This window comes from Tenrec ecaudatus, chromosome 13 (assembly GCF_050624435.1).
Source record: "Tenrec ecaudatus isolate mTenEca1 chromosome 13, mTenEca1.hap1, whole genome shotgun sequence".
NCBI lineage: Eukaryota > Metazoa > Chordata > Mammalia > Afrosoricida > Tenrecidae > Tenrec > Tenrec ecaudatus.
Genome location: NC_134542.1, coordinates 38,582,946 through 38,609,204, shown reverse-complemented (window position 1 = coordinate 38,609,204; position 26,259 = coordinate 38,582,946). Strand labels below are relative to the sequence as shown.

Here is a 26,259-nt window from a genome sequence, read left to right as displayed (position 1 = left end):
CTTTACAGGAGTAGCAAGCCTCAGCTGTCTCCCGAAGAGTGGCTGGTGGTTTCGAACTGCTGACCTGCGGTTAGTAGCCCAATGCATGTATACCACTTTACCACCAGGGCTCAGAATTTGGGTTATTTTTCAAAATTAGGTTAATTCTTCTATATATAATCTAAACAAGAAAGCAGTTTTGCAAGGAGAAAATAGATTTTGTAGCAACTGAATTAAAAACAGATGGCTCTTTAGGAGCAAGAATGGTGAGGTCAATCTTGCATGTCATCAGGAAAGAACTGGTCACTAGAAAAGGACATCCCATGTGGTAAAGCAGAGAGTGACCGAAAATAAGGGAAGTGCTCGTGAGGCGTGTCACCCACAAGGGGCTGGGACACGGGAGACGTGCTGGAGATGGTGCAGGATGGGGCCAGGCTTCCGTCTCGTGTCCACGACTCGGCAGCAGCCACTAGCAATGCCAGAGCATGGCACTGAAACACTCCCACCCAACGGAGCGGCGCCAAGTCAGTACATGCACAAGGAAGGCCACTTTTACGGAAGGTTTATTTTGTAAAAAGCAATGTTTTTGAGGTTCCTCTTTCAAAGTAATGCAAGGACAGTGAAACATTAGTGAAAAATACCCTGCTCTATAAGCTTCTTTCTAACACACTGAATGAAGGCCTACTGGTCACGGAAGGTAGAAATAAGCAGCCCACGTATAAAATGTAAAACATAAGCGTAAACACAATGAAACTGTCGTGAACAAAAAGACAGCGCATTACTCAAAATATCCTGCTTAAAAACCCTAAGTTCAAGTTAGGTGAAAACTGTACAAATACAAAACCATTTGTAGAATCAGAGTGCTCGTCCCCTGTTCACTTCTGAATAATGAATATTAACTTGGTTTTAAAAAGTTAAACATTTAACTTCTCTTTTTCAAAATACTTTCAAAATGCTTTGATGACTTACATGAAAATGTTTTTAACCAAAAAAAAGAGAAAATGTTTTTTAACAATTCATACTAAAGAAATTTTCTTGTAACATATAAATAAACCTACTAGCAGTAAATAGTATTAAAAAACAAATAAAGCGGCAAATCTAGAAAAGTCCAATCGTGAGTGCAAGAGTGATCTCAATTTACTGTCATTTCCCTCCTTATCATTCTTTTTCATACTGTCACTGGAGACTGAGCTAATCCGTGCATCTTGATCCCCACAGACCCTTCGGGCCCTTCCAGTGGCTGTGAGAGATACAGGGAGCGCTCAATCCCACAAGAGAGGAAAAGCGAAGCCCAACCTTCTCCCCTTCCTGGGACACAGCAATGACCTTATCACAGTGTCTAGGACCTCGTACTGTTATTTCAGCAGGCAAGTGGGCTGCTTCTCCAGGGATCAGCTCAACTGCACTGTAGGTTACCTTAAATTCAACCATTAAAAAGGAAAACATTCCTTAAAGACCTTAAAATTTCAACTGTCCCTTAACAGTTTAATAATTTAAACTTTGGGGGGATGGTTCGTAAATGCAGTCCCAGCTAGGTGCACTCCCCCTTCCTCCACTCCAACAGCCTGCACGTCATTTTCTCCACCAACCCCACCCCACTCCCACCCCATTCTCCCAAGTGGAAACCCAAGGTGCCCCTCGGCTGCATGGAGATACAGAGTCACGTCTTTGTTGTAAACTCATGTTAAAAGCTCCGGGAGCTCCGGCTGTCAATTACTTTCCTCTCTCCCATTTTCCGTCCACACCCTCTCCGTGCTGGAGGTCCCGGGGGTTGCAGGCTGCTCGGAGTGGGTTGGGTCCATGGCTGAGGAGGTGGGCTGAGGAGGCCCTGTAACGCACAGTGGAGTCCGCTTGAGTTTGATCACTCGGTTGGGTGTAGACTTCTTGTCAGAGAGTCCAGCCTGGGCTGGAGTGGGGTGTGTGGGCCCGTTTTCACTACTCCTGGTTCCCCAGGAAGTCGGGGGCACTCGACATACACTTGTGTCCAAGTTGGATGCAGCTTTCGAAGGGGCGCAGTGCTGGTTTGCAGTCACTCGCATCAAGGTCCGGGGAGCCTTGGCTGGAGACACCCTAACTGAAGCCGAGTTCTTCACTTTGATCTGGGTGCTAGTGGAAGGGCCCAAATACCTTACTGGCTTAGGACCAGCCTTCGAGCTCACACTTTCCTCCTCTTCGTTGAACGCCACCAGTCTCCTGTAAACATAACGCTTGTTATTTTCAGCATTCCAGCATGAGTGATAGAAACATCCACAGAGTTTCTCTCCAGAATTAACGAAAAGGGTTTTCTGGAGAATTGAAGAGTCAAAGGTGTCTAAATGTAGCCTACTTGATCTCCCCAACCATCATCCACACATACATTCATGTGTGCGAGAGGCTGTTTCAACTTGAACACATACTGATTAAGAGCCAATCTCCCATTTTAAACCACCTGCAACAATCATTCAGACAACAAGTTTGAATTTGGAGAAGATTGCGTAAGAATGATACAACCAAGAGCCCTAATGTAATCCACAGCATAGCCGGGGCCATCCCGTTATTCTTCCCAGAGCTGTGATTTCAAGAGACTTACCGAGGACAAAAAGGGCATTACAGGCACACACACACACGCACACACACACACGCGCACGCACACACACACACACACAAATTATAAAATGTTGTGGCCAAACCCTGTAACAAATGATAGGTTCTAAGAAGACCCATGTTTAAATTTGTTGGATCCATTACGTCCCAGTCATTCCGTAACTCAATTACCTTCCACAGCCAGTAAAAGCAGCATTCTGTAGAACGCATTTTAGAAACTGCTGGAATGACTAGACTCATGGTGTGGCCAGATGCCTTTAGGACAAACCTCAGCGTGTCCTGAACTGAGTTTACCATTCATCATGAGCCTAAAGGCGAACATTTACAACTTGAAACTGTCGAACTTGAGTGTTGAAAACCCCCTCGCTCCTTCTACTGTGTCTCCCAGTTTAACGTCAAGGAAAGCGCCTGCTGATGTGTGAACATAACGTCTGTCCTCCAGGTCTCCCTGCTCACACAGCATCGCTGCGTTTCAGAGGCAAATTATCTCCTGGCGTGAACTCTTGATTCTGGGCGATGGAGTCAAAATGGTCTCATTCTTTGAGGACTACAATAGGGGCAAAAGCAGGGACCTGGTGGCAATACTCTGGAGTAAGACTCTACTTGTTGCCACCTGGTTTGTTATTTTAAACTCTGCTGGTCAAAATGACATTTTCTCTGGTGAGTTAGAGGGGTCTTTGGCATCTCATAAGTGTTTCTGAGTCATGATAATCATTATCCTTTTGACACATCAAAAGTGATGAGAAACAGATTCCCAGAGAAAGGACAGCTAACACAGGTGTGAGTCTCCATGAAGCCACTTCTACTCGCGATCCGCCTCCCCCTTCCTCTGGACTTTAGGTCAGGTTTTCCATACTGGCACCAACACTGTTGGGGGCTGTCCTGTGCACTAAGCATGTTTGCCAGCATCTCGGGTCTCTACCCACTGGATCCTCTTGTCAGTTGTGATAACAAAAAACGTCTCCAGGCATCAGATATCTCCTGGGACACAAAACCACCACCAGTTGAGAATCACCAGTCTAGATCCAAATAACATTTGCTAAGTGTGGCTAGGAAAGGCAAAATGAATAATAAAATGATGGACTTTAAGTTAAAAGATATGTTTGCTAAGAGATGGCTAACTGAAAGCCTGGATACACCCTTTGTTTCTGTGACACAGTGATCTGAAATCCCACTGGGGCATTCGATGAATCACATTCGAGAGGAAGTGATCAAGAAATCCAAATATCTGAAGGCGACGACTACTCCTGGCACTAAAAACGAAATATTATTTTGAATGTACATGGAATTGGAGTAAATTTAATGTGAATAATTCCGAGTGGTAAATCTACACTGGTAAATGCTTTGACCAGTGCCAATAAAGGCACGAATGTCACCCTTTGGGTGAGAAAATTTCCTATCACAGAATAGCTAGTCTCCTGATAAGAACACTCCACAGCTTCGGAAAGCTACTCCACTCTTAATTTTGCAATTACCTAGATACGTATTTTGGTGCTAAGGCAGCATACTCATCGAGATGATTAAAAAGCTTAGGACCCATTAAAATGAGTACAAGGTCATTACTCATTTTCTCCTCATAAGGGGAGCCTTTAAGAACAAAAACCAAACACACAACCACAGAGCGCAGATAACCTTTTCCGAACTGGGGCCATGTGTGGCAGGCTTCCATGTAAAGGCTGCTCTTCCAGCGTCCAACATTCTATCAGCTCATGAGGCACCAGCCAGTAGCTCACACCTGAAGATAAAAAGGCCCAGTTTACTGACAGTGATGTAAAAAAAGCCCTTCATGTGATGTCAGTGTACTCCCTTTGAGACGACTGAACCAATTCTTCATCATAGCCACCTTCACTGGTTGCACATGCAGTTTTTAAACCATTGAAAAGGCTTCAAGTCTTCTTGCACTGAAACATAAACCAAAGCACACCAACTGCCATCCAGTTGATTGAGACTCTTAATGACCCTACAGGACAGAGCAGAACTACCCTTGCGGGTTTCCAAGGTTGTCACCCTTCATGGAAGCTGAAGGCCACCTCTTCCCGCCTCGGACCAGCTGGTGGGTTAAAGTGCTAACCTTCTGCTAACAGCCAGGGGCTGTAGCCATCAGGGCCCCTTTCTTACACTACGGTGAGAAGCTAAATAAGAACCACAGACACCCATCCCGCTGACCTAAAGCTCAACAAACGGAGCGTTAGGAACAGATCTGGTTTGTAACCCAGGTACTGCCTGTAGTTAAGAGCCATCACCAAAAATGTCATATTCAGGAAATCATGTAACAGGTAGCTTTTTATGTTTGGGTTCTTTAGCACCATGCTTTGGAAATGCATCCAAGTTTTATGCATCAAACACTCTTTTTCTTGGCTTGGTGGTTTGTAGTGAAGCCTTGTAGTAGGTTACCCACAGGTCAGTAGTTCGAAACCACCAGCCACTCCATGAGAGAAAGATGAGGCTTTCTATTCCTATAAAGAGTCTCAGAAAGCCACAGGGGCAGTTCGATCGTGCCCTGTAGGGTCAATATGAGTCAGAATCGACTTCATAGCAGTTAGTTAGGTTTCTGGAACATTTCATTTATGGATATATGACAATCTGCATCTAGAAACTTCATTTTCCCCTGCCCACAAGGTGCAAGTAGTCCCGTACGTATGAAAGGATCTGCTCCAATGACTCGGTCTTAGGTCAGTTCTGGGCTCAGTCTGATGGTGAGAATCGCCTCTCATTATCAGAAGCCTTCCAAATCCACAGTGTTTGATACAGGAAATCATGAAACTGAAGAACTGCAAATGAGTGTCTAAGAAGGACTGCCTCAGCAAATGACATGCTGTAACATATGCCGAGTTACAAATGGTCTAAGAAAACCCTCAAACGGGATAAGTGGAGCACCTCGTAGCTCAAAAACAGCATGAGTTGGGAAAGACCTGTATTTTATATTCATTTTGCAGTCTGTAGAACAGAGAAAAGGCTAATTAAGAAAATAAACCTCACTCCTAATCTTATCACCAAGAATCATGGTTTCATTCCAGTTGATTTTTCTTTTCTTCTCTTTTTCTATTTACACAATAAGCACAGAACGTAAGGTATGATGGAGCCCACACTGCATGGTGCTTCCTACTTTTAATCATAGCCACTCTTCTATGGACAAACTTATTTAAAAGTACTTTTGATGGCGATTCTATTCTATGTGTGGAATGTAGCAAATGTGTCTAATCTTAAATTAGATGGATTATTTTGGGGTTTTCCTATGAAGAATAGAATGGTATTGAACCTGTTAATAAGCCGCTGTCTGCATTTGACTATATCCTTGTAGTATTATTCTAAAAGTATAGTTAATTGGTTATTTGATGCTCCTGACAAGTTATTTTTCATAAAACATATATCAACTTTAACTTCTGCCAGGAATGCATAAGAAAACTTCATTAATTTGGCATGTAAAAAATAGTTCCCGCTTAATTTATATTTTCTTCATAAATAAGGTTGGATGTCCTGCCACATTCATTTCCTCTTCTCGGAATGTTCTGGACATAACTTTGCGCATTTTTTTGGTGCTTGATTTTCTAATCAAGTCAAATAAACTCATTCTATTAAGGATATTAATTTCTTATCCAGTTAGTGTTTTTTGTTACTCATAATTTGATTTATAGTTTTAAAAATCTCTTAAAGTTCTACACAGTATAAATATTATATAATCAAATTCACCAATTCATGTGATTTATTCTAGGCTTATTTATTTTCCATTTAAGCCATCTATTTGCTTGCTCAAATTTCTTTTTAGTTTATTAGCTTCTTTTTTCATTTCATAACTCCACCTGGAATCCTATTGATGAATGGGGTGTGGATAACACTGTTTTCCCCACATAGTTAGCATATTTCTCAATAATTTATTAAATGACTTACCCCCTTTACACTGATGTTTAAGTTTTATTACTTTGCATTTTTAGTCTCATGACTTTATTGTAGCCTACTCTTGGTCTTGTCACAGTAACAGTTTTTATTATTACATTAGTAAGTTTTACTATCAAGTAGCACTAGATTCATACTCTGAATTACTTTTATTTCCCAAAATGTTCTTTGCTATTTTATGTTTATTCTTTCAGAGGACTTTTAAAATTATTTGCTCAAGAATTTCAAAGAATCATCTATTTTAATATGCAGATTTCCTACTAAGAAGTCTTGGTGGCACTGCAGATTAGGCATTGAGTTGCTAACCACAAGGTCAATGGTTCAAACCCAGGAGCGACTGTGAATGCAAAAGATGAGACTATCATTTCCATAAAGATTTACCATCTCAAAAATCCTGTGTAGGTTGCTATGAGAAAGAATTGACTTGCTGGCAGTGGGTTTGGTTTGGGGAGTGTACTTAGGACTATGTCTCATCATTGTCTTCTTATACCCTTTCCTGAAAATGGACGGGTGGTTGCATGAATGGAAGGAAGAAAGAATTATGGACAAACATAAATGTAAAGGTAAGTCAAATAAGTATCGCTTCTATCCCAGTTCACACATACATGGATTTATTCCACACAAAACATGTTTAAGCTTGTCTCTGTGATCAGTGGACGGTGGCAGGAATGTGAGGTCTGTCTGAGAATCTGAAGACAAAAAACCTGGTCCGGTAAAAAACAGTGTCCTCACATGGAATGTTCTAGGTCAGTTAAATTCAAGGCAGAGAGGTCAGTAAGCTGAGGTAATGGTGCCTACTTTAGGGGGATTTCAAAAGGGTCACCTTGACAGACTTTCTGAAAAGAGCACAGGATGGTCGCAGGGGTTTGCCATGAGGAAAACTGCAGGGAAAGGCCAGGAAGGCTGTGCCAAGGAATTGTTTTCCATCACAGCAATCTACCTGCTCATGCTTCAAGGGCAGCACAGGGCTGTCCGCAGAGACTCGCAATGAGAAGCCTTACTGCTCCCCAAGCCCCATCCGGTCCACAGCCTTGTTCTGACCCCTTTAGAAGGATTTTTGTTCCCCAGACTCAAAGGACATTGAAAAGGAGCCCAATTTGTGTTCCTCAAGGGTACCGAAACTGCTCTTTGGGCCTGGTGCAAACCCACCAGCACACAGAATTCTTTGAGGAAACATTAGAGCGACGAAAACACATGAACCCAGATGAACCCAAGATAATAGCTTCACGTCATGTCTTTTGTTTGTTTGTTTAATACAGGTTTCTATGGTTTTGCAGAAATATTTTTTTTATTTAGAAAATACATTTTTCAGCTTTCTGCAAAAAAAGATCCTAACATTTTTTAGTAGGGCAGTCTAAGTTATTTTGCTATCACAAATGGGATTTTCATCTGTAATTTCTACTTGAATCACCCCGTGTGAGCTACTGATCTGTAAAAAGATATTGTATCCAGCTACTGCCCTGAACTCATCATTTTAAATCGCTTTAGGTGATCCGGAGGTTTCCTAAAGGACGGATTGTTCTGTAAGACAATGACTCCGTCTCCTCTCTTTTAAGAGTTCTTTCTCTTACTTCTGCTTCCCTGTAGGGCTTCCACAGACCTCCCAAAGCTCTGAGCAATGCCAACAGGGCTCTACTACATACAAAGTTAGGCCATTGTATGCTCTGCAAGCCGGTGATCCCACTTCTCCGTTTCAGCTTCTGAAGTCAGTGGAGGAAGAAGGCAAACGTGGGCCCTCCCAAGGGCACCTGGGCACCATGCCATCCAGAGGCACAAAAGGGGACACAGAAAACCACGCGGTTTGTTCCTCTCCTTAAGCGTAAGTATCTTAAAGTATTATATCCAAAACAACAAACTTAGAATACATTTCTTTATCATACTCCTTCCTGCCTGCTTGGGGGTTCGGCTTGGATAGGAAGAGATAGAGGAGGAAAAGTGAGGGGCAAGCTGAAGGAAGTCAGAAAAGCTGGTGCGGGCACCCCACCTGCAGAGGACCAGCCGGGGTAGCGTTTGTAAACTGCTTCTCCCTCTGAGCCCCGAGCTCCTCCTTTCTGTCATGCTGCTGTGGCGTGCGCTGTCTGTCTCTGTACGCTTGCCTTATAATCAGCTGTGAAGGTGGATGTGTCTCATTGTTTTAGGGCCCAATGCTGAGACACACAGAGCTTTCCAACTAACAGACACTCAAGAGACGCTGAGGAAGAGAGCTACTCGCTGAGGCTGACTTTCCATCTGTAAATGTGAACGGGAAGTCACGCAGGGTGTTTTAGGTCTAAGAGATACTGAATGTCAACTACTTGATCACATTGGCTATTAAAGGGCCTTATTCTCAACTCTGACACAAGCAGCTTGGTAGAAGAGGCCAGGTTTCAAAGAGGCATCTAAAGGCTATTTTAACTGCTTTATAAAGGCCTTTTAGGTATCTTCTCCAGCATGTTTGCATTTTCTCTCTCTTTTCCTGAGTATACATTTTATGCTTAATTTAAAAGTAACTTTCTAGAGCAATACTAAAGGTGCATTAGATGCTATGTTTGATTGAATTAAACTCAAGTTTAATTGTACCAAATACCTATCATTGACAGACATGTGAGGGGGCTTCAAAAATGCAATAGAAAATGGGATTTAAAAATAACGGATTTTTTTCCAAAAAAAATGTTTGACGCCACCTCATATTTCAGGTTATTGAATTGGAAACTACTAATAAACATCAGGCAACTCAGGGCATTTAAAGATCTGCAGGTAAAACTGCTTCAGGGCTCCTTACCATGAAGCCAAACATTTCTTGACCCATACACACATTCAAAATTACTTTTCCAAAAGAAGCAGCATAGCATTTGCACTTACCTGGTCTCGTTAAGAAAAAGGCTACCTGCACCTGTCTCCATGAAATAAAAGAGCCGCACCGTACCTTTTCCTTCCCAGGTGTCAAAGGCATCCATCATCTTCTTCAGTTCTGTCGCGGAATAATAGCTCCAGATGTACTGAACATTATTCCCAGCCTCTCTAGAAATATTGCAAAATAAAAATATGCTGGCTAGGTAAAAGTATGTAAGTACATGTATATGTACACAGCTAACAGACATGAAACAAATGCTTTTTAATTGAGAGAGAAAAAGATGGGCAGGCATTCAAGAGTTGCTCTTCCGTGACCCTTCAGCATATTTTACGTATTTATATATATATATATATATACATATGCATATGCATACATAGTATCTATAGTGCTCATTTACAAATCCACATGTTTTTACTGTTTCACACTAGTAAACTATGTTAATCCCACCTTGCAGAATGTGTAGACAAATCAATACATCTTCAAAATCAAGTTTTTAAAAAAAATCACCTAACTCCAGTCAAGCTTCAACTTTGACTCTACCTTTCTAACACGATGCCAGGCATTTACCTATCTTACCTATAGGATTCCTTGCCCATAAAGAATTCAGCAATTAATTTCATATTTAATCAACTAAAAGGTAGGATGAAGTGGCTATGAAGGAGCCCTGGTGGTACAGCTGTTAAAGCACTAGGCTACTAGTCAGAAAGTCAGTGGTTCAAATGCACCCACTGCTCTGTTGTAGAGCTGCAGCTGTCTGCTTCCATAAAGATTAATAGCCTTGAGGGTTCTACTCAGTCCTTTAAGGTCACTCTTCATCGGAACTGACCCAGTGGCAGCAAGGTTTTCTTAGGGGGAAGGCGGTGGTCCCGCATTGGTCACTAATATGTGACTCAATCCAACCTCCCAGACAATTGGAAATAAAAAAGTTCGCTCAATGAATTGACCAGTATAAATAAGAATAGAGGGAACACATTAAAAAGGTGACTCTCTAGAAGTTAACATGCTTTAAAGCGGGAAGGGACCAAGACAGTCCTGCATCTTCCCAGAAGTTCACGTCAGCCCGCTGGCTTTTAGGTCAGTGCTTCTGCCCCTGGCCTGAGGTCGCAGGAAGACACCCTCAGGTGGCTACCCTTTCCTTTCTTTTTCCCTCTCAAGTTGTGACCCACGACGTGCGACCCTGCAGATGACCTACAGCTCATGCACACGGGAGCTGCAGAAAGGTAGTGGGCAGGTTCCCTGATCTTTTCATTACAGTTCTCATGAGCTTCGTGAAGTGCCCTCCTAGATGGGAGAGGTCGTCATGAAACAGGACTCTCCCTCGCCGCCTAGGAACACAGTCTGCGGAAAGCAGGCGACGTCCTTTCTAGCCAGGTGCATATTCCATCCACCAACATCTCTCACACAAGACCAAGACTTGACCTGGTTCCTATTCCGTATTTCAAAGTGGACGTACCTTTTAAAAATGCTTTTACTATGAATTCTTCCTCCCAGCTGTTTATCAATCGCATCCATTCCATCCGTTTTCGTGGCGTACACACCAATAATTCTACTCTCACAGCTTGCCAGAGATGTGTTAAGATAGTGTAGAACCCACACTGTCGGCTTATTGCAAACCAGGCCATACGAATCACAGAAGTCTGTTAAAGCCTGGAGCAGAAAAACGCATAAAACTGGAATTTAATTCTAAAGTAAAAATGAATGTGCTGTTACTTTCACATATCGCTGAAATTTCAGCTGATCATAAGAGAAATAAAAAGATTATGAAATTCAGACTAATCCTATTGTCTTTAAAAGCTGAACAAGTATTTCTTGGATTTATGGACAGGGGGCGGGGTGGGGGCTGGTAATCACAAACCCCAAACCTTTTCACCTAGAGAATCCTATTCCACATGGAAATCTCACTTAACTTTCTCCACCTGTGGCCTCCCTGCCAATATCGTATTTTTTATAATGTTCATTTAATAATTAAAAGTTACACCTGTCTTCTCTCTCCACTAGAATATTGTCTCCAAATTTCCCCTTTGACTCACTCTTCTCTGGGCTCCTAGCACTGACAGCTACTAACACTGAGAGAGACTTTAAGTAAGGCATCACCACAGTGTGGTAAGTGCTACCAGGTGAGAGACTACCAGGGACAAACGGGCACAGGGCAGGCGTGCTTCCCCCAGTGGGAGACATGGCATTGCTCCATGCAGACAGCACTTGGTCTGCTTTGCTCACTAACGGATCCCAGGGGTCTGGTTTAACCAGGGAAGACACAAGAAAAATGCTTCACAATGACTAACTCAGTGCACATAAACAGCGCCGTAGTGTGCCTTGCATTTTCATTTTATCCAACTCCTGTATCGATTAGGTTGTTTACTTGCACAATGATCAATTGCTTAATGGCAAGGATCACATGTTGCTTTTCTTCGTTCCACAGAGTCCATAAGATAGTACAACCTGGGCACCAAGCACTTGAGCAAGTAAGTGTTGATGGAACAGAATGTGTGCATGCTACATCTTTTTTTTCCCATCCCCACTCGGGGAAAGAACGGAACAAGCTGGGACTCCCAGAGATGAAAGGTAACTTGTCTCAGCTTCCCAGTCAGGTTTGCTCTGCCCCGCCCCGCAGATACGGCAAGCCCTGCTGTAAGACTGTTGCTTAATAACCCGATTACAGATAACTGCAGTAGAAAAGCCACATGGACATGCAATTTGCCAACAGAGATTTTGACCCAAACTGACTTTCTCTTAAAGCCACACACCAAGGAGCCATACAGTCAGTTGGCTCTCCTGGACATCTACTTCAAAGTCATTCAAAGCAGATGCATATTATCACTATTAACAATTATATAGGAAGGAGATTTATTTATCTTAGAACCATAGATATTCACTAAGTTTAAAAAATAAACATTTACCAAAAAACAGGTAGTAAAGCTTTTTTAAGTTATGGAAAGGTCTGTGAAATGGGATTAAATAGAAGCATCTTTTTAATAAACAACTTAACTGATCTCAAAGAGAATTCATCTAAATCGCCTTTTAATGGAGTAACAAACAGTCACACTCGCTGAGTCAGGTAAGAGGTCGTATGCAATATTTTATGCCTCGGATCAATCCCCTCGATGAAGTCACTTTAGTAAACAAAGCAATACCCCAATATCCCCATATATTACAACCTTTCTCTTATTTTAAAAAGAACTTCAGGAGCAGAATGGTTCTATTTTTAAAAGCCAACACAAATGCTGAATTTTCAGTGAGGAATATAAACTCAAACCTTTGAGTAGACTCGAATTATGGCCTGGTATAACTAGCCAGTTATAATTAAGGAATGTGTCTACAAAAACCCTAACAAGTAAGACTTTCCTATTTGATTTAGGTGACATCACAGGCTAGGCAAAATAATATGCAATGCTTTGTGCATAATAAATATACATATCTATATTTTAAAACTTAAGAAAATGCCAAGACCTTTTTAAGTTCTATATTTGACCTTAAAGAATATGTCTCCATTTCATTGGCCAAGTGGTCGGACAGGCTGTATGGAAACGGGATGCCAAAGTAATCAGCTTCTTCCTGCAGGGCAACTCGGGTTTGCTCATCAGTGGGAATCTGAACTTCTCCATGAAGGTAATCCAAAAGGTATTTAAATAGATGCCCGTCACGGTCAATAACACATGCCCCTAGAAAACATTAGCATTTAAAAATGGTTGCACATAAACATTATGACTAACGATGAGAATTCAGTAAGTCTAAGTAAATCAGTCTGAGAACCTAAAGAATGCGATCGCTTTCCTCCTCCAACAGACCAACTGAACTGGACTGCGGAGTCTTCACTGGAGCTGCAAATAAGATGCACCTACAGCCCTCAACTTGCCAACAGGTGATATTCTGAAACTTAACTGGTGAATAGGTGTTGGCTGTTAGCTCTAAAACACGCTGGGTAAAATGGTAACACAAACATATGTGCCCAGGGTCGCCGTGTTTGGTTGTGCGGTGTTCTCTACACCATGGTGCCAAGGCATGGGAGGAAGTGGGGCTCACCAAGTTATGCACCCTGCCATGGGGCCATATCTTCCTGAACAGAGGTGTGACTTTTTCTCACTGCACATTGAGATATGTCTTCTCATTTCCCTTGAGCTGGTGGTGGCTCTCTGTATTCTTAACTACCAGAGAAGAAAATGGATTCAGGGGCCCATCTGAAATTTGGATGTAGGACCACATTCCTACACCCCCCAAAACTGAAGTCTTATTGGCAAGTCGAAACTTGACAGTAACCTGTACAACAGAGAACTGTCTCATAGGGTTTCTAAGGCTATAAACCTGTACAGAGGCAGACTCTTGCACCTTTCTCTGGCGGGTGGATTTGAACCGTTGGTCTTTCAGTTCACACGCAGAGTGCATAACAACTGCACCACCAGGGCCAAGAAGACCTCAGACTGTGGGCCCTAACCTCTGCCCGTCTGGGCAGGAAGGGCACAGAGAGCTCCTGTGTAAGGTGCTCTTCACGAGGTCAGGGTTTCCATGTTAGTAACACTAGCAGCCCGGTTTTGAGCTCCAGGCATACTGTGGGTTCAGAATGATTCGGTAGACAATTTTGTTAGGGCTGTTAGAATCTAAATTGTATAAAAAACAAAACAAACAAACAAAAACGATGCTGTGCTGACATCAATGCATGAAAAAGACTTTTCTTAGATAATGTAGCAAAAATAAAACTTACACTTACTGTGCAAGGCAATTTAGTGATTCCTTTCTTCCCTCAATTATCTTAGAAAACAAGAGATTAAGAAATCAAAACAGCAAAGAGGCGGAGAAGAACACTCAGTCCTGGCTTCCCATCTTTTAACCAGCAACCTGTCTGAAGCAGCTGGACATGATCAAGGTTTGCATACCAGTCAGTGATGACTTCTCCATTCTTTCAACTGTCATTCACCTGGCAACGTAATCTCCTAGGATCGTGGGCTACTACCATAGACCAGTACCTCAATCCTTTACCTCTGACACAGAACTAAGACTAGTAGGGATGGTGAAGTCATAGACCTTCACTCACTCTCATCCAGTCCATCCGTCTCATAGCAACCCTATCGGGCAGGATAGAACTCCCCTCCTTTGAGTTTCCGAGACTTTAAATCTTTACAGGAGTAGACGGTCTCACTTTTCTCCTTGGGAGTCACTGGTGAGTTCGAACTGCTGACCTACAGTTGACAGCTCAGTGGGTAGCCCACTACACCAGGGCTCCTTGCCTGACCCTAGAACTCCTTACATAGCACAGAAAGTCCCACTTGTGTTCAGGAAGTTTCTTTGGAATCCAGAGTATGCTTGGTGCACCCCATGGCACTCAAAGTGGTGACCAGTCCCAGAAATACCATGTGTTTTAAAGATTCTTTACAAACCCTCAATGTGCTGTCCTCTGCCACAGGGTGACTAAGGTAACCACCGTATTGTCACTTTCAGACACACACGGTCAGTTCATGTAATAAAACTAGAGCGCTAGACTCTGGGGCAAGCCCACATTAATTTTACAACAGAAAGAACGACTCTGTTGGCTCCAAGGACAACTGTTTTCCCATAGAGATAAGAACTCTAACTTGAAGAATCCAAGAAACTAAGGTAGTAACTCAATCTCACTATCTCTACCTATGAAGTTAGGTGAAAGTGCTAACTTTCAAGATATCACTAATCCCCATCATTGGGTCATGATTGGTCATTAGGGAAATCTTACTTTTTGACAACTTTTAGCAACAACACCTGATGTTTTAGCAACTGAAGTTTAATGTTTTCTACATGAACTTGATGAATTTCCACACCCTCTTAAAGATCTCTGTAATTTACATACTAACCTAATAGTATATCTATTTTTTAAACTCTACCTACCGTTGAGTCTATTCAGACTCACAGGACATAGTAGAACTGCCCCCGTGAGTTTCAGAGACTGTGTGTCTTTAAGGGAGCTCAGCCTCATCTTTCTCCCAAGTGGCTAGTGGCTTTGAATTCTGCCTTGACAGTTAGCAGCCCAATGCACAACCCACTACGCCAACCATCGGGGTTCCTTTTGTAATAAATTGCTACTATATGTTATAGTATATAATACATAATAACCTATGTACTAATCTGACATATACTCTCAGTTATATGCTAATCTAATATTTCCATTGTCATTAGGAAAAGCAAAGAAAGCTTAAAGTAGACTTCCAATTTAATAAATATTCATGCCCAGGCACAGAGACAGAACTTACCCAATTCATCCGTCTTTAGAGGGAAACGCCCACTGAACATGGAAGCCAGCATTGAGTCCTTAAAGCGGCACAAGGACTCCCGGCGGGCTGTGTAAATGCAGCCCCCCACATTCAGTCGTAGAATATCTAACACCTCTTCTTCTGCCTTCTGGCCTTCCATTGCTCCCAAGGGTGCCCCAAATCTCCTTCGGAAATTGCAAAACAATGGCCGTCCCAAGACTTCCCCTCTGAGAAAACCAAGGACAATCACAGGTGACATTTCAAATAATACAGGGAAACAAATGCTAAAATGAATACATCTTAATGTGATTTCAAAGAAATCCCCTGGTACTAGCAATATTGAAAAAAAATTACCACAAAATGCAAACTTTGAGATAGGTTGCACAGGTGGAAAACTTTGGCTCAGCGATCTGTAAAAGGTAACTACAACCCACCAAATCATAGCTGTTGTTAGAATTAAGAAATAAAGAAGATGATGTATGTGAAGGTGACCAGACATGATTTTCGGCAGTCACCCATCTTTTCAACTCTCACAAGTCTGAGGGGATTGTCTGGGTTACAGGGTGACCATGCTGCCACGTTCTATCACTCAGACTTTGAGCAAATACTTATGTTCTTGACCTTTCATTTCCTCACTGGAACACAGAGGCAGTGGTGGTGCCCACCTCCAAGCTGTCTGAGCAATAACTGATCTGACATAAAAAGCATCAGCCCAACCACTCAATACATGATCAAAAGTACTTGTGAGTAGTGCGATACGTGACAATGGTTTGAGGTGCATTGGTAGCCTAGTGGTTAAATATTTGGCTGCTAACTGCAAGGTCAAAGATTCAAATCCACCAGCTGCTCCCACAAAGACTACAGCCTTGGAAACCCTGTGGCGCGGTTCTGCTCTGTCGGATAGGGTTGCTGTGAGACTGAGTGAACTCAATGGCCATGGAGGGCTGGGTGGTTTTATTGGTTCTAGAGATATCAGAAAGCAGAAGAACAGATAGGATTAACAATAACCCCCCCCCACCCCCCTACCCCCCACCCCCCGTCATGGCATCAATGCCAACTTATTGTGGCTGTATAAGATTTCCAGGCTGTAAATCTTTATAGGAGCAGACCTCATCTTTTGTGGAGTGACTGGTGGGTTTGAACTTCCAATCCTGAGGTTAACAGTTCATTGATTACCAAACAGCACCACTAAAGCTTGTTATGCTTCAAGTTACATAAGCCATGAAGTTGAATCTGACTCAGCAACACTTTTGAGGCTGTAAAGCTTTATTAGAATCGATAGCCTCATCTTTTCCTAAGGAGAAGCTGCTGGTTTTGAACTGCAGACCTTGTGTTTAATAGTCCGGCCCTTACTCACAACGAATCCCACAACGAATCGATGCCAACCCATCGTGACCCTATAGGACAGGGAAGAACTGCCCCTGTGGGTTTCCAAGACTAACTCTTTAAGGGAGTAGAAAGCCCCATCTCTCTCCCTCAGACAACACCTAGGCATGTATATTTATCAAATGAGATTAGAATTTTATGTATACCAGAAGCCAGACTGGTCTAGAATAACAACAAAGTATGCCTTTAAGTCTTCTAGTTTCTACAGTCTAAAATGACTTAAAACTTGGGAGTTTAAGAGTTCAGTTTAACCCACTCTGGAAATAAACGGCCATGGATAACTGGGCCGAGTCAACAGAATCTCTGTGATGAAAAGGTATTTCTAAAATGGAGACTTGCGTTCTTTTCAGAGCAAGTTTCACACGGTCAGGAAGGGGTTCAAAGACAACGACCTGCCTTTCCTCTGTCAATAGCACTCATTTGTCTAAGTTAGTGGTTCTCAACCTTTCTCATGCTGCGGCCCTTTAATAGTTCCTCATGCTGTGGGGACCCCCAACCATAAAATTATTTTTGTTGCTCCTTCATAACTGTAATTTTGCTACTGTTATTAATTGGGTGACTCCTGTGAACACAGGTTGAGAACCACTGGTTTGGGGATCAAGTAAGATCCTTTCATAGATGGATGACCTGACCCTCAGAGCTGGGTAAGACCACTTCTGTTGAACACACCTACCAGACAACAGAAACCATTACGGATTGTGGTACAGATATCAAAAGCCAGTTGCCAATGTGATTTCTCATTCCGTCTAAAAGTCCTTGGAACAGCACCCCAATGATCTGTGTGAGAGAACCTGAGGCACGATGGGACAGTTCATGGAGCCTAAATTATATCCAACTCCCAGAATCCTGTGTGACACCCTAGGCCAGTCTCCCTCCCAAGCCTGGCCTGGTTGGAATCCTTACACAGTTCTCAGAATGTGCTTTGGCTGCGCCTTCATTGCACTTGTTTAATCCCCAGTCTTAAGGTCTATAGGGACCCAAAAGCTGGGACTGGGGTGCTCAACCAGGTCTCTGAATGTTTCCTATATACCAGCCACTCTAGCATTATCTGACAGGCATTACCTCACAGAAGTTCTGTCAGAAAGGGCCTACTGTCCCCACTGACAGATAAGGGATTGGGAGATAAACAGTGATGTGTGAGGGGTCCATACTGGCGCTGCCCTGCTTAGGAAGTAGTGGGGCCAACCCCAAGTTTCTCCTGCTGCACCCCGTGCTACTTTCCCCCTCCCTGGCCCCTACAGGGCCCTTCACTCACTAAACGGCCCACATATCTGAAGACTCTCGGCAGCAGGTCTAACTGAAGGGCTACCTCGGACCCCCACGTCTGTCCCTGAACACAGAGGGTTAGCAGGAGTCCAAGGCCCGGCCACCTAGGTCCAGTCCTTACTCGGGCTCCCCGCGGCGTTGGAAGGCCCAGTGTGTCCGAGCAGGGTCCCCACAGTGCAATCCTGACTGCCGCCATCAGCATCATCAGAGGCATTTGCTGGAAATGCAGATTCCCAGGCCACAGACCAGCCAGCGAGTCTAGTCCAGAAGCCCTGAGGAGAAGCCCGGCATCTGCATTGGTACCACCCCGGCGCCCTTATCCTTTGAGAAATATTGCTCAAGGCAGCCACGTTGCTTCCCTCAAGACAGTGGGATCGGGGTGTCCTAAAACAGTGAAAGAGCCCCGCCAGGGTCTCCCCGCGGCCCGGGCGCCCCAAACCGGCCCTCGCCCGGGTCTGCAGCGCCGGACGGCAGTAACAACAGCGCGGCCCGGCCCAGGCCCTCGCCCCGGGGGCGTCCCACCGCCTCCCGGGTCCACGCCCACCCGGCGCCCCGCTCCTGCGAACGGGCGGGGCCGGGCGGGCGGGCGGACGGCTGGCTCCCCGACTGACCTGCGGCCGACCCAACCCCTCAGCGCGGCCACCGGACACCGCGGGCCGGACGCGGAAGTGAGAGCCACCTTCGCTGCCGGCAACTTGTGGAACGGAGCGGCCCCAGCTGCGCCCCCTTGCGGCCCGGCGGCGGCGGCGGGAACGAAGCCCCGCCCCAGACCCGCCCCCGTCCTAGGCCCGCCCCCGTCGTAGGCCCGCCCCCGTCCTAGGCCCGCCCCCGTCCTAGGCCCGCCCCCGTCGTGGGCCCGCCCCCGTCGTAGGCCCGCCCCCGTCCGAGGCCCGCCCCGTCCGAGGCCCGCCCATCCGAGGCCCGCTCCAGGCGCCCGTCAGGGGGAGACACCGATGGAGGCCAGGGTGCTTCGTATCCCGCTGAAGGGACCCCTGTGGGGTGGCTTTGTACGTCCACAGGCTGGTTTCATAGAAAAAGAAAGGGGCCACGGGAAATCCTGGTGGTCCCCGCAAGGTCAGTTACAAAGCAGCGAGAGTTCCGAGGAGTCCCTCGCCTCACCCGGTTCTGAGCCTTTCCAGCGAAGGGGTTGCTCAGGGCCGGGAAATACTGAAGTCCTGATGTGGCCGCTTGGTCAGTGTTTATGGTCTACAAAGCTTTACTTGAAACTAGTATAACGTGATGCCATCCAATCCAAGTCCAATCCAAGGGTCCAATCCAAGTCCTGGCGACCCCAGGGGGTCCCCGGGGCCGAGCGGCAAACCTTGAGTAATCTCTGTGGGAGCACACGGCCAGGCCTTTCTTCAGCCGCACCGCTGAGCGAGCTCACCATGCCAACTTTTAGGTGACTAGTTAAGCTCTCCACTCTGACAACCCTGTAACCCAACACCCACTGCCGCCTTGGAGTCAATTCAGGCTCATTAACAATGCTATAGAACAGTTGGAACTGCCCCATTCAGGTAATTCGATGATATATAATATATTCTATATGATAATAGAATGTTATATAATTTCAACATTTTTATAATATTTTTTCCCTTTACTTTGAGTCTCTATTTTTCTTTCTTTTTTTTTTACATTTTATTAGGGGCTCATACAACTATTATCACAATCCACACATATACATACATCAATTGTATAAAGCACATTTGTACATTCTTTGCCCTAATCATTTTCAAAGCATTTGCTCTCCACTTAAGCCCTTTGCATCAGGTCCTCTTTTTTCCCCCTCCCTTCCCCCCCCCCCCCCCGCTCCCCCCTCCCTCCTGAGCCCTTGATAATTTATAGATTGTTATTTTGTCATATATTGCCCTATCCGGAGTCTCCCTTCCCCGCCTTCTCTGCCGTCCATCTCCCAGGGAGGAGGTCACATGTGGATCCTTGTAATCGGTTCCCCCTTTCCAACCCACTCACCCTCCACTCTCCCAGCATCGCCCCTCACACCCCTGGTCCTAAAGGTATCATCCACCCTGGATTCCCTGTGCCTCCAGCTCCCATATGCACCAGTGTACAACCTCTGCCCTATCCAGTCCTGCAAGGTAGAATTCGGATGATGGTAGTTGGGGGGAGGAAGCATCCAGGATCTGGGGGAAAGCTGTGTTCTTCATCGGTATGTTTTATAATATTAATGTTTATATATTATATAATATATCAAAAATTTTAACAAAGCATTATTTCATTCTTTAAAATGCTAATTTTATAAACAAATGCATGAATTGACAGAATTCTTTTTTTAAAAGAATTTAAACTTTTAATGATTGAAAAAGGAGAGAGAGCTGCCTCATAGGGTTTCCAAGACTAAATCTTTATGGAGAAATTACCGCATCTTTCTCCCACGGTGAGAGTAGTATATTCGAACCACCAGCCTTTTGGTTAGTAGTTGAGTACTTAACCACTGCCCCATCACAGCTCTGACTGCTTTAGGAAAGATTATATTGTTATTCCAATACAGCAAGGAAAATGGAGAGGCAGGACCTAACATTTACTGAATATCTGCTGTACGCCTGGCACTGTGTTAAGTTCTTTGCACGCAATATTTTCTCTTACAATAACCCCCAAAATAGTACTTTCTGTTTCCAGCTGCATCTTAACTTGTGCAATGGGGTGTGTTGGGCATTTGAAGATGAGCGAATACATTATTTTCAGTTACTTCCCCAGAGTCCCTAATTCCCCAGGCTGGGTTTCAGAAGGAAAGAAACCCAAGAAAGGTAAGCCCACCTACCCCTTCAGATATTACTACCCTGCGGAGGGAAGGGTGGATTATTCACCTATCATTACCTATAATCCTAGAGCAGTGGTTCTCAACCTTCCTAATGCCGCCCTTTAATACATTTCCTCATGTTGTAGTGACTCCCGAACCATAAAATTGGTTTTTTATTTTTATTTTTTTAGTTCAAGGACTGTTTGTTGGCCTTTAGGAGTGTTTTCTGGTTTTCTGGCCCCAAAGTTTATTTTTGGTATCGCCTGGGGACTTCGTTGCTCTGTTCCCCTTGCTGTTCTGTTGCACACCCTTGGTGTTTTTCCTCAGTGTGGTGGGGTCAGATCGGGTGGAATTCCCACACTGTGTATCCAGTGTTGTCCCATGTAGGGCTATAGGTCAGTGAGGGATGCATGTCTAGTAGTGGGGCCGGTCATGTGGTCTTCTCTGTGCGTTGGCTGCTCTGAGCAGGGATAGCATCCTCAAGGCTTGGTGGGCCAGGATGTCCTCCCTCTCTCTTCCTCCCCCTTCATTTGCTCCCGTGTGCTCTGATCAGACATGTCCCTCTCCCTGAGCTGCAGATTCAGTGCTGTCCTCTGCAGTAAATTATTTTTGTTGCTACTTCATAACTACTTTTGCTACTATTATAAATCAGACCACCCCTATGAAAGGGTCGTGTGACCCCCAAAGGGGTCGTGACTCACAGGTTGAGAACCGCTGTCCAGAGTATTAGCAATAGACCAGGCTCTGGGAGTGAACGAGTGTACAAGACAATGTCCCTGCTCCTATAGAGCTCACATTATGCTTCTGAAGTCAGAAAACTTTTTGCTGTCAGGAGCCTATAGTAAGTAAATGTATTCGGTTTCTCGGCTCTGCTGTTGTAACGTGGAAGCAGCTCTATAATACATAAGCCAATGAGCGTGGCTGTGCTCCAGCTTTACTTATAGATGCTGAAATTCAAATTCATAACCTAATCTTCACATGCCAGGAAATATTCTTGTTTTGCTTTTCCTGAGCATTTACAAGTGTTAAAAGCATTCTTAGATTGCAGACTGCGCAAAAGCCAAATGGCGGCCTGTAGTCCTTCGTTTGCCTATTCTTGTTCCAGTGTTTGAAACAGGCACTGAACAACATGGGACTACATAGTGGTGGTCAGCCGAGAGGAAATGGATAATGTGATAGATGACAGCCTGGGTGGGGGAAAGGCCACACCAACAAGGAGACATTTCAGTTGAGCGCTGAGAACAAGAAGGAGAAGAATATATTTTTTAATCATTTTGTTGGGGCTCGTCCAACTCATATCACAATCCATCCATCCAGCCATTGTGTCAAGCACATTTGTACATGTGTTGCCATCATCATTCTCAAAACATTTTATTTCTACTTGAGCCCTTGGTATCAGCTCCTCATTTTCCCCCTCCCTCCCTGCCCCTTGTAAACCCTTGATGATTTAACAATTATTATTTTGTCATGTCTTACACTGGCTAGTACAGGAGAAGAATACTTGAAGAAGAGGGTAGAGCAAGTGGAAAGGCCCAAAAATAGTAAAGGGTTTGGCAAGTTGTGAAAAGAGAAAGGACATTATCATGGGTGAAGGTTGATGGAGCATGGGACAAGGAAGAGAGTGATAAAAGATGAGGTTGGAGAAAGAGGCAGGCGCTAAATGGTAAGGCATCATGTGGTGTGTTAATGGTTGGGGGGTGAATTTTACTCTCAGCATAATAGGAAATCATTGGAAGGTTTTTTGGAAGCAATGTGATTGATCTGGCTCCAGTGAAGAGATTGGCTTGGAGAGGCATGCGATGTAACAGGCAGCCGTGGCAGCCATCCCAGAGAGAACTGTCAGTAGCTTCTACTAGAGTGGTGCTGGGATAGAGAGAATGGATGGATGCCAGAGAGAAGTCTAAGAGATAGGAATGGCAGGAAATGTGCTATTGAATCAATAATGATGTTTTCATCAGAAGTCTTCATCGTCAGAGAAGCAGACAACAAAATTGAATTAAATGTGCAAGAGACTTCTGACTTGCACTGAATACAAGCTTCATGGGACAGGGACATTGGAGGAAACATTTGTGTGGAATAAACAGGGTAGGATCAGAAGGAATCAGAGAGTAATTCGACTGATTGGGTGGAAAAAAGCCTTAGATATGATATGATTCTATGAAAGTGTTCGCAAAGCCAGTGAGTCTTCAAGGCAAAACTCCCCATCAGAAGATTCTTACATATCCCAGGAGAGGGCGTGCCTTCAAGCCAGTGTCTCTGTTCACTGTCGGGGAGCTGTCCATGGGCCCCCAGCCTGGAGCACAGTGATGGATTTCAGCACACAGCAGCAGGAGTCATTATGCTGCCTGCACTTGGAGATCTGGGAGTTGCCTTTTCAAGGTTACTCCGCAGGAAACGTAAGAGAAAAGGGGGATGTGGAAGTCCTCGTGAAATGTTGGCTTGAATCACTGGATGATATGCGATTTGCTGAGATGATTGACTATGGTAGAGAAACAAGTTTGAAAATAGAGATCAAACGCTGTAATAGCAGAAATCTGAGCTGTTAGAGTTGAAATGTTTTCCAGATATTCAAGTAAAGAAATCAGATAACAATTGAATCAGATGGAGCCGGAGAGTGAAGTGCTGTACTAGAGATATGAAACGGGAAAGCGTCAGCATTTGAAGTCATGGGACTAGATGAAACCTCCCACAGAAAGGGCAGATGGATAAGACAAAGCTTTGATCACTCCCATGCTTGGAGCTCAGCTATCATGGAAGCCAACAAAAGAAGCTAAGAAAGCGCCAAGGGCGGAGGGAAACAAGGAGAGTGTGGAATTACAGGAACCAAAGGAGGAAAGTGCACTTATGTCAAATGATCCTGAAACAGCAAAGCTCCCTTAGGTCCGGTGATGCGGAGGTTCTTGGGGACCTTGGCAAGAGCAGTATCCACACAGTGATAAGGATGGAAGCCCAGATAAAAGTGGGTTCAAGAATCAATGGGAAATGGAGAATTGGCTATAATCCTTTAGAAAAAAACTTATTTGTGCAGAAAAGTAGAGAGATGGGACCCTAGTTGCGTTGGGCTGAAGGGTCAACGAACGAATTTTAGGATGAGAGTTACTGAAGAAGGTTATGATGATGGAAACCGTCTAGTAAATAGCCCACATTGGAAAGTAGAAGCAACAAAGCAGAAGCAACGGAGCCTACATGGAAGAAGCACACCAGCTTATGCGATCATGAAGTGCTGACAGGATCAGGTATCAGGCATCAGAAGACCCCAAATAACCATATCGATGCAAATGAATGGGAGTGGAGTGGAGACCCAAATCTCATCTGTAGATAATTGGATATCCCCTCACAGAAGGGTCACAAGGAAGGGACAAGCTAGCCAGAGTGCAGTATAACACCAATTAAAATACAACATTCCTCTAGTTCTTAAATGCTTCTTTCCTCCCCCACTCCTCCCCCACTACCACAGCCCCAGTTCTACCTTACAAATCTGGCTGGACTAGAATATGTACACAGGTACATATAAGAGCTCTGAACACATGGAATCCAGGACAGAGAACCGCCTCAGGAACAATAATGGGAATAGCAAGGTGGGAACCAATCACAGTGATGAGCGACATTTAACCCCCACCCACCCAACTAGGGTGACGAACAGCAGAAATATGGGTGAAGGGAGACAGTGTATGGTGTAAAATATTAAAATGAGAATTTATAATTTATCACAGGTTCATGAGGGTGGGGGAGGGAAGAAAAAATGAGGCTCAAGTAGAAAGAAAATGTTTTCAAATGTTTTGAAAATAATGATGGTAACATTTGTATAATTTTACTTGACGTAATGTATTTATGGATTGTTATAAGAGCCCCCAATAAAATGATTTTAAAAAGAGTTAATGATACATACAGTATGAAGAAAATGTTCCACAACTGATTGTGGTAATGATTGTTCAACTCCTCTTGATGTGATTGAACTATTGAATTATTTTTTTTACCCCAGCCCCACCCTCTCGTTCCCCTGAATTATTTAATATGTGAATTATATCCCAATAAAACTATTGGAGAATAAAGAGAAAGGGAAAATTAAAAGAATTACAGTTGTGGTAGTTATATACATAATCTGGTGTCATTTTGGGACTTGAGAGGATTAAGAGTGAATGAGTGGAGTCTAGTCTGTCAATCAGATCATGGCCAATGAGGCCTATGTGTGACCATGACTTTCTCCTGAGAATTCTGAGAAATCTGGTTTTCCCTCCTTGGAGGTGGGAGAGACTCTCTGTTCACTCCCTTGGAGACATTGCCACTGACGAGACACATGGAGCTACTCTGGTGCCCTGAGCTGGAGAAGCCACGTGAACCTACCCTGATGCAGCCAGAATCCTGGACCTGGAGAAGCCACGTGGAGGCCCCTGCCAGCGCCGAGATGCTTACAATGCCACTGGATCTACAAGACTTCCACCCACTGGCCTGCGATCCTCCTGCATTCAGCATCATATTTCATGAGTCTGAAGAGGACTTTATAGATTAGTACCAGACATATGGGCTAATGTTGGACTGGACTGGGTTGGGATGCTTTCTTAATGTACTATTACCCTTTATATAAAACTCTCTCTTTCTCTCTTATACACATATGAGTTCCTATGGATTTGTTCCTCTAGTTTACCCGGACTAACACAGCAGTCTTGGAAACGCACTAGGGAAGTTCCACCCTGCTCTGTAGGGTCACTATGAGTTGGCATCAACTGATGGTAATGAGTTTGGTGTTTATCTGACTGTACACTTTATCACAGAAAGTACATGAAAGACAAAAGACAGTGTGCTTGTCTCTTACTCTCAAGCAGTTCAGAAAAAACATCATTCATCTCTGTAGCTATCTCTATTCATCCATCCATATCTATCCATCACTCTCTGAAAGTAGAACATACTTCTGAAAACTTTGCCAAGCCCAAATGATGTAAAGTGAAAAAGCAATTGCCATTAATTTATACAGGGAAAATGTTTGGGTGTTCCCAGGCCCCCCAAAAATAAATACATAGCATACCATAGAACATATGAAAGCAATTGTAAGACTGTCAGTCAGTGCTCACTGCACAGTTGAAAGCTGCGATGCTGAGAGCAGTTCCCAGGGAAGGAGCTTATAAGCCACGCCTGAAGTTTGGGGCTCATGCTACCTCTTTAACAGCTCACTGCAAAAGAAACGCTGAACTCTAGTTTCACTTTCTACTTGTTGGTTTTGTTGTTGTAAATAAAAATCATCGCGAGTTTCTTTCAGATAGCAAAGGCAGGTACGAGTGTAGTTCTTTCATAAAAGTGAAGTAGTATTAAGGATGTTTTTGAGAGCCAGGGAATCCGTATAGCGCTCG

The 26,259-nt window shown here is 44.1% G+C and overlaps 1 protein-coding gene across 1 annotated transcript; it reads right to left on the bottom strand.

Moving 5' to 3' along the window:
• Positions 1–529: 529 nt before the first annotated feature.
• KCTD18 (potassium channel tetramerization domain containing 18) lies at positions 530–18,895 on the bottom strand. Its single transcript, XM_075529364.1, has 7 exons — positions 18,768–18,895; positions 15,505–15,731; positions 12,740–12,951; positions 10,743–10,936; positions 9,362–9,456; positions 4,195–4,297; positions 530–2,172 (listed from the first exon to the last, which is right to left on the bottom strand). Exons 2-7 carry the CDS (start codon positions 15,662–15,664, stop codon positions 1,689–1,691), a joined length of 1,248 nt encoding a protein of 415 aa, XP_075385479.1. The 5' UTR covers positions 15,665–15,731; positions 18,768–18,895; the 3' UTR covers positions 530–1,688.
• Between the last annotated feature and the right edge of the window lie 7,364 nt (positions 18,896–26,259).